Source organism: Drosophila santomea, chromosome 2R, assembly GCF_016746245.2.
Source record: "Drosophila santomea strain STO CAGO 1482 chromosome 2R, Prin_Dsan_1.1, whole genome shotgun sequence".
Lineage (NCBI taxonomy): Eukaryota > Metazoa > Arthropoda > Insecta > Diptera > Drosophilidae > Drosophila > Drosophila santomea.
In genome coordinates this window covers 16,452,287-16,461,038 of record NC_053017.2, presented here as the reverse complement: position 1 = coordinate 16,461,038, position 8,752 = coordinate 16,452,287, and the positions used below count along the sequence as shown (strand labels likewise).

Below are 8,752 nucleotides of genomic sequence, written 5' to 3'. Positions count from 1 at the left end.
AGAATAAAAACATCGATTGTTTGTATTATTGTAACTTTCTTTAATGTTTCTTGAGTTGTTAGATGTGTCAGGTAAATGCTTGGTCAGTTGGAATCCTCTGAGCTGTCACTGTAGGCAGCCAAGAGGGAAAGTCCAGCTGGAGCGACAGCTGGCTGATTTGCAGCTTTAGTTTCCGGTGGTGCGGATGCCACTGAGGTCATCGTTGTTGCTGGTTTAGATTCGCCTTGCGTCGTTCCATTGACTTCCTTGGACTGTGGTTCAACTGGCTTTGCTACTGGAGTTGTCTTGGGTTTAACCAGTACCAACGGAGCCTTTCTTTTGACCAGGGACTGTGCGGCAGATGCTTTGCTGGATGATGTGGCTGAAACACTTAGCGTGCTGGGCTTGGCCTGTTTGGCTGGTGGTGGAGCTGGCAGTGGATCCAACGGTTCCTCCTTGACCTCCTCAATGATTTCCTCGGCCACAACACGGGAGCTTCCTTCTGGTTTGTTCCTAAAGTTTACAGACCTAGGGAAAGGCAATGTGTTAAAAATACAGTCTATATAGAATATCAAGTAAAGAACTTACTTAATGAAATCCTCGTCTTCGCGCTCCTCCCGCTCCTGGCGCTCTCTCTCCGTCTCCACCGTGTTGTACTGCTGCAGCAGCGTATTGTAGTCCACTGTCTGCTGGCGCCGGTTGAGATCGCGCAACTCCTCCAGACTCTCGATCATTTCGATCTCGTTGCGCGACTGTTGGGTGCGGTTCTCCAGCAGCTTCATGGGATTGTTGGCCTCCTCCTCGCGCAGTTCCTGCTCCTCGCGACGTGCCTGCTCCTCGGCCAACTTGAGGGCCATGAAATTCCTGGTGGCACCCGCCTCAATCTCGTAATCCGTGTTCTGCGGATCTGTCTTGAAGGAGATCTCCTGCAGGCATCGCGTGCACTTGATGTAGAACCGATAGATCCTAATGCCCAGGTAGGTTTCGTTCTCCACGTCCTCCTTGCGAGCGTTGAACTTCTTGCCTTTGTAGATGTATTCCCCACAGGTCTTGCAGCGCATATTAAATGGAGCCATCAATCTCACGGTGTACTGGCGGTTCTTGGCCAGTTTCATGCGCGGAATCTTCGATGGATCGAAGTCCGGGGGATAGTATTTCTGCAGAGGAATCGGTCAAGTGGTGCTCTATTCGCTTAATATGTATTTACTTACGTTTAAGACCTTTCGCTCGGACATTTTTAGGAGTACGCTTTATTTTCTACCAAAATAAATAAAATATATTTATCTACGTAACAGTGCTGTAAAATGTTTACAGTAAATAGTGCTGTAGGCGTATTCCGCCGTTGTGAAAATATAGTTGTCCCGCTCTTTCTTTTTACAGTTGCATTTACCGCCAAATTTAAATTTAATAAAAACTGTTATACACGATATAAATTTCTTTATTTTAGTTAAACATTTTTTTACTTTACCTTTGAATTTTTACAATAAAAAATAGCCCATTTTAATAAATAAGTTACATAAAATACAGTTTTGTGCTACACATGCTCTTCTTTATAAATAACATTTATGTACAAAAACAGTTTTTCAAGTGCAATTACCAAATTTATATCCACGTTTCACGCTTAATTTACACTTTAGACACACATTTCTTTGGCTACTATTGCTGCTGCGTTGTCAACACATCGTTAATACAAATGTTATCGGAACACAGCTACTCTCACATAATGCTGCTAGTAGTTGGACCGTCGTTTTCGTCTGGTGGACTGCTCCTCCGCTGACCGGAGTACCGAGCAGGCAGCTGCAGGATGGGCACACCGTTCTCCACTTCGGACAACGGTGCCGATGACACCTTCCCGTCGCCGACATCCACGTCCGGAAAACTCACCTTTTTGGGTGCCGGAATGGCGGGCATGGTCTCGGACTTGGAACGCCCCTCCATTTTCAAGGCAGCTCGGGGAATCTTATGCTTGACCAGCTCATAGGTGCAGGCATAGAGGAACGTGTACTGCTGCTGCGTTTGCACCATTTTCATGCGCTGCAGGTTACAAAAGTAGTAGGATAAATCCAATTGGTATAAGTTACCACTGAAAGACTCACCTGGAAACGCAGTTTCTTGACCGTTTCGAATATATTGATTTTCGACTCGCTCTTCAATCGCTGCATGATCAGATCCAGACCGATAAAGGTGCCCGTTCTGCCCACTCCCGCACTGCAATGGACCACGATGGGCGAGTAACTGGGACGCCGTTCCGCCTTCACCCTCTTCACGAACGCAATCAAGTGCATGGGATCCTCGGGCACTCCATGATCGGGCCACTTTTTGAAATAGTAGTGGATGACCTTCTCCTTCAGTCCGTACTTATCGTGCACAACGGTCAACTCGGTGCGATCGTACAGCTCCAACACCTCCTTGGACTTGATAGTCACGGTCAAGCCACGCGCGTTATAAGGATAGTACTCGTGGCACTTGATCTGTGGACAAAACGATGGCTTAGCTCCCATTTCGAGGACCTTACCACATGGTAACCTTACCGTATTGCCCTCCCGAAACTGGGTAACTTGCACAATGACCCGCACGTTGTACTGCAGAACCATGCGCCAAAAGTCCATCACACTCTCGGGTTTTGGTCCCTGGGTGGCTATGTACTCCTTCTTCCGGGTGTGACCCTGTGAAGTAGGTGCATTTAGGAGAATCTTTTGCCTTGTAAACAACCAGAACTCACGTCTATGAAGGAGGCATTGATGTAGTCCGATCCCTCCGCATCGATGTCCAGAATCACGCGATTCTTGTCGTCTGTTCAGTAGGAAAATGAGAGAGGTATTTATCATTCGTATCTAAATTCCTACTTACAGGGGTATATGTCCGCATAGCGATTCTTGTGGCAACCCAATTCGGAGGCGGAGTAGCTGAGCTCCAAGGCCACGACGGTGATCTCCTTGAACTCCCTGGTCAACTTCTCCGGTTTGGCGACCTCTGCATAAAAGATGGCAAAGTTCTTGGCAATGACATTGCCGAAGGGGTCCTCGATACCCTGGCCAGAGTCCCGTTTCCTGCACCAAGTGGAGTTAAGTCGTTTTGCTGGAGAAGATTGCCATCGTTGACTTACCAGTCCAATCGCTTTCGCACCCAAAGAACCGTCAATCCCAGCACGAAGGCCAGCAGCAGACAGCTGCAAACGCTCACCAGGATGAGGGTCACCTTGATGGCCGCCTTTGTTTTGAAGTTGAGAACGGCGGCATCGCTATAACCAGAGGCGGTGAACAGTCTCACCACAACGTTGTAATCCGTGTCGGGCAGCAGAGGTCCATTGCAGTAGGTCTTCGTGATCTCGGAACACTTGTCCACTCCGATGGTAAAAACGATTTCCTCATCGCTGGTTAGCTCACCATTCCTGCCCAGACGTTGGACGGGTTCCGGATGCCAGCGCTCCTCGGTGGTTTGGTACTCCAGGCTGCAGTCGCCGGTGCCATCGGCTCCGGCATCTTGATAGGATAGAACCTTTGGCCAATCGCTGCTCACATCGTATTTGAGATGGGGAACTCCAGCACAGTTCTTCTGCGAGACCATCAGTGCCACCCACTTGATGTCACCGAACTCGGATGTCATTATGTCGGCAGGAAGTCGGACAATGGCCGTTTTCGTTGGACTGGACGTCTCGTCGACGTTGGCGCGCATTTGCTTGATCAGCTCTTCACTCGGAATGGTGGGCACTGCCAGAAGGTACACGGATGGTAATCAAGGCTTTATGGTTGGCCCCACAATTCCGATACTTACGTCCCGGCGGCGATTGCCATTTTTCAGCTACGCTGCTGCTCAACTGCTCCACATCGCGATTCTTCACGGACACCTCCACCGTATAGTCAAACTGCGGTTGCATTTCCGTCTCCGTGTAGGACATCCGTCCCTGTTTATTCCACGTGTCCAGTTGCACCCTCCGTTGCAATGTGACTGGAGCGTAGTTCGTTCGCGAGCCTGTGAAGTTCAGCTGGAAGTACTCTATAACGCCATGGGACTTGCAGGGCACATTCCACGTGATGGTCACGTTCGCCTCGTATTCGGTGTTGTTGTTCTTTGGACCCTGGGACAAAACGGTCAACTGGGTCACCCTGTCGGATACTGCAAGGTTGGAAATGTTGGTATTACTATCTATATTATATCTTATATTGCAAGAATTGTGCACCCATGTAAACAGGTTCATCAGGACACCTTTAGATAATCGAGTGAGTCCAGGTGCCTAACTTACCTCCGGGCAAAGTGGTGCCAATTACGGGGTCGGTATAGGTGCCCATGCCGAAGTCATTCTGTGCCGCGACCTGCATCATATATCGCACCGCCGGAGCCAGACCCGTGAAGTTCACATTGGGATCGCCCTTGGTCTCCGACTTGGTGTCCTGCGGCACCTCGGCGCACTCCTCGGGCACAAAGTAGCTGGCCTCGTGGCGCATGAGGAAAACCTGGTAGTACTTCATGGGTCCATTTGTGTAGGTGGGCGGATCCCAGTTGAACAGTAGGCTGCTCACAGTGCTCTTCTCCAGCGTCACATTCTCCGGCACCTCGGGAACTGCAATTCGAATTCCAATTACATATGGGTTTCATGTAAAGATCGCTATATCTTACAGTAGGCAGCGGTCTGCAGATTGGCGAGGATATATGGATCGGAAGGTCCTGCCACATTGTAGAGTATTACTCTGCAGACGTGGAACGTGTACGGCGAAAGTGGACTGAGACTTGCATTGAAACCTGAGATTGGAATAGGATTAGAACAGCTATCTGACTATCTGTACCCATAAGATACCCACAAGAAATCCATAGGATGCCCATTAGATACCCATGTGAAATCCAGAGGATGCCCATAAGATACACATAGGATGCCCATAGCCTGGATGACCAGTACCCACCTTGTTTGCTGTGTCCCTCCACGTACTGCTCCGCATACGGATGGCGCACCTGGGTGGTGGCATTGCAGCTGAAGAGCGCGAAGATCGTCGGACAGGTGTTGTTGTAGTCCGCATTGAAGGCGACTAACTCAATGAAATCGGAGCCAGCCTGCTTCCTTTCCATTTTGACCTACAGCAAAAATACGTGCAGTCAGTAAAAATTGGTCTACGATTACATTTATGATAAGCAGTACCTTTGAGATATCGACTATAGCCGCTTTGGTCTCCACGCTGACTTGTCTGAGCTGGCCATCGAGGTTTTCCTTGGTATATGGGATTATCTGGAGGATGTAGAGCTGGCAGGCCAGCAGATTCTTGTCGAAGACCACCGTCGTGTTCTGGGTGGTTACACTAAGTGCTTCCACCTCGACCAGCTTATCATCCTCCATCCAGCCGGACAGCCGATAGCCATCGATGCAGAGATCGGCGTACGTGGGCGTCTTCCAGCTCACCTCCATAGAGTAGGCGCTCGGTTGCACTACGGGATCCTGAATCTCGGAGGGCTCTACAAGAAGATAATCAGTCGTAGATGTTGGATGAGTTTGGATGAGTCACTCACGATCCTCGGCAACGGTGCTCTGCTCCTGGTACTTGGTTCCAGTGGTTCCATTCAGCTGATTGGGCACGATCTCCACCAAGTATATGCCACACGGATCGAGATCGGCGAAGGTGGCGAACGTCTCCTTGGTGACCACGTTATATGTTTTGTTTTCCGAACGTTGAATGGGCCCCGTCAGCGTTACATTGTAATTCGCGACGCACTTGGGATGATTTTGGGGAGACGACCAAGTCCAATGCAGCTGGGTGAGATCGGCGGTGGGTCTGGGCTCATAAACCGCACTGACCACTAGAATTTAGGAAGTTAGGAGTTATGGGTTACATATGTGGCTTCTGGTTATACCCACTCTTTTCCGCCGAAGTAAACTGCTGTGAAGCCTTGGCCGTGCTGTTCTCGTTGATGAACACCTGAAAGGTGTACAACTCACAGCCCTGAAGATCGGTTAGCAGGTACTCCCGCAGCTTGCCATCGGAGGAGACATCGGTCCACTCGCACTGAACTGTTGAGATTATCATAGCACATAGCATAAAGGAGCTTATAAAGGGAAAACTCATGTTTACCTGTATCACTCGGCGTATCTGGTGTGGTCTCCATTGGCGTGGTGGTCACGTAGTCAGCATCGTTCGTCGTTTCCGTACTGGGCTCATCCGTGGTGGTATCCTGGTTTTGATCCGTACCGCAATCGTTGCGTTGCCACTTGAAGACATAGTTGCTGATGCAGTTCTTCTCGGAGGGATCTCCCCACGTGACCATCGTGATGCCATTGGCCAGGTTCGTTATGTTCATCGCAAGATCGCCGGGCTCCGCGTACTGGGTGTCCACATCGGTGGTATCCGTGTCCACCACAACGCTGGCGTTGTTCTTCGTGTCCAGGGTGATCGTGTGCGTCAGGCAGGCACTTAAGTTGACAAAAGTCTGCGAACTTTTGTCGTTCAGCAGCTGAACGGACTTGGTGTAGTCCGTCGCCTTGGCCGCAATCCCAAAGGACTCCACACAGGCGCGGTCCGTAGTCTGCCAGGTCACCTTGATTGTGTTCGCTGTGGCCACCACGGAGGTCACCTTCGTCTTGGGCTCTGTGTGGACACAAGATCGTATGGGTTTTTGTTTGATTCAGGGGCCAAATATGTATTAACTCACGCTTATATTCAGTGTAGGCATATTTCGTTTGGTCGGAAGCCGTAGGTTTGCCGACGACCTTTGACCGGAACGAAACTACCGACGTGTAGAAGGTGCATGGATTGAGGTTTTCGCTAGCAATCATAGGTATTAGCATTACTATTAGTCCGGAATGTCCTTAAACTCAAAACGTTCTACTAACCACACGTGAGCTGCGTTGGCTTCGGTTTCCGATCCGGTGCCATTGCGACAGGTCACCTTGCTGATGGAGTACTCCGACTCGTCGGAGATGCTGAACGCGAGTGTATAAACCGTGGAGACCACGGACACCTCCACCTCTGAAGGTAGCCAAGTTTTGGAATTAGTATTATTTGCATATATTAAAGTGTATTACTATTTATATCACAATATCAGTCATTATGTGTTACTTACTCTCGGCCAGCTCCTGGCTCTCACTCACTGCCACCCGCGGATCATCGGTCTGTCCTTGGACTTCGGCGATCCACAGGACAAGGATCAGTGCGTGAACCCTGAAGGATTGCTTCCAGTCTGTGAAGTGCATCTTAGGGCCTCATTGCTCCTGCTGCTGTGGCGGTGAGTAATGCGTTATTAATTATTAATAACAAATGGTTATCGGCGGGGAGCTAATGCAACCGGTTCCTTCACGGAATTTTCCGCGAAGCATTAACCTCGCCCAAAATTGCAAATCACTTGGCGGCTCACACACTGTTTCATTTGTTTATAAACACAACAAATAAGAGTTCACTGGACGTGGGCAAACGAAAGGTGATTCGTAAACAATTAGTGGCCGCCGAACTTTCGTTTATCTCGCGTTGTGGGAAACGATTCTGGATCTCCACGTTGCTGACCAGCGCAACAAATTAAAGCAATGCATAAATTGTCTGCGAGCGATTTATGGTCTTTTCAGAAATGCCACACGTAATTGGAAAATGTAAACCATAAACGGGTTGAGATACCACAAAAAAAGGGGGTATCTCAAAGTCGTGGCTTAAACTGAAAGCAATGGAGTATTGGTTTTTAAGGGCAGCGGAAGTTCATGGGAATGAAGTTGAGAAGTTGCGAACGCCAGCAGTCTCATTATTCTATTTACTTGGATCCCTAGAATCTTATCAAGCCACTTCACATGCTGGAGAAGTGGTCAGCAGATACAGATACAGATACAGATACTGATAATGGCTTGTTGGACAACCCAATAGTAATCGAAAAAATTAACGACGGATTCGCTGAAAACGCTGAAAATCCACACATTCGAATGCAATTAATCAGAGCACCGTTTGCAATCCCATCACGCAGTCGCAATTGGATTGGTTATAGCTATAGATATACAGACTATATGCGAAGTGCGTCACCGAGGCGCTCTAATCGTAAGAATTCCGCACAGCGAAATTGGCAGCACTAATTACTAATTTCAGTTGTCGCCGCGACGGAAGCAACCGAAGAAGACAGCTCTTTAAAGCAAATAAAATGACATATTCCGATCATTATTGATGGGCGCACGGTTATCAGAAAGTGTGAAGAACAGAGACAATTTGCCAATGTCTGTGCACGATTGTTTAAACAAATCGCGGTGCGCCGAGGTTTTCAAAACACCAAATAAGCCAATAATAACAATTTAACGGTTACACACGAACAAGCGGCCTTTATCATTGGCATATAATCAGTGTCCGCCTGATAACACCCACCCAAATGGGTGGCTGGCTCATAAATGGCTTTCGATTTCAGTATTTAAACGCTAGAAGCCCGGGAGGATCTGCCAGCGCAGGATTAGTAAATCACCAAGTAGTAAATCTGAATAATCTACATATATACATATAGCCACCGAATCGAGCGAATCGGCTATACTGGCTATAATGTAATGCGTACAAATGGCTGATTAGATCGAACACTGATAACACACGAGTGCCCAAAATTTGGCAAATGATTTACATTATTCGTCAATTTCCCCAATGAAAGGCTGAGATTGTGTTCGAAACCATGCACTCACAGGTGGCAGATGGTTGCTAAAATTGTTGTTGCTATTTTTAGGGGCGCGAGACGACGAATATTTCGGCACTGAATATGAATAACGAATGTGTTGGCCGAATACCAGTAATTATAACCGTTTCCGCTGAGCGATTCTCGAACACTGAGCGCCAAAGGG

At 48.5% G+C, this 8,752-nt stretch overlaps 2 protein-coding genes across 3 annotated transcripts; both read right to left on the bottom strand.

Moving 5' to 3' along the window:
* Positions 1-19: 19 nt before the first annotated feature.
* On the bottom strand, positions 20-1,331 carry LOC120446972 (splicing factor YJU2). The gene is made up of 3 exons (XM_039628243.1): positions 1,191-1,331; positions 568-1,136; positions 20-507 (listed from the first exon to the last, which is right to left on the bottom strand). The coding sequence occupies exons 1-3, from the start codon at positions 1,212-1,214 to the stop codon at positions 84-86; spliced, it is 1,017 nt and encodes a 338-aa protein (XP_039484177.1). The 5' UTR covers positions 1,215-1,331; the 3' UTR covers positions 20-83.
* A 105-nt stretch (positions 1,332-1,436) lies between these two features.
* On the bottom strand, positions 1,437-8,724 carry LOC120446968 (phosphatidylinositol phosphatase PTPRQ). 2 transcript variants are annotated; one of them, XM_039628236.2, is made up of 18 exons: positions 8,597-8,724; positions 7,024-7,177; positions 6,794-6,929; positions 6,613-6,725; positions 6,036-6,548; positions 5,822-5,974; positions 5,476-5,763; positions 5,111-5,421; positions 4,878-5,046; positions 4,597-4,719; positions 4,223-4,540; positions 3,754-4,095; positions 3,086-3,689; positions 2,830-3,029; positions 2,702-2,772; positions 2,511-2,645; positions 2,076-2,450; positions 1,437-2,013 (listed from the first exon to the last, which is right to left on the bottom strand). In XM_039628236.2, the coding sequence occupies exons 2-18, from the start codon at positions 7,151-7,153 to the stop codon at positions 1,696-1,698; spliced, it is 4,299 nt and encodes a 1,432-aa protein (XP_039484170.1). In that variant the 5' UTR covers positions 7,154-7,177; positions 8,597-8,724; the 3' UTR covers positions 1,437-1,695. The 2 variants fall into 2 exon arrangements, with proteins under 2 accessions (XP_039484170.1, XP_039484171.1); XM_039628237.1 differs by having other exon boundaries at positions 1,580-2,013; positions 7,024-7,174.
* Between the last annotated feature and the right edge of the window lie 28 nt (positions 8,725-8,752).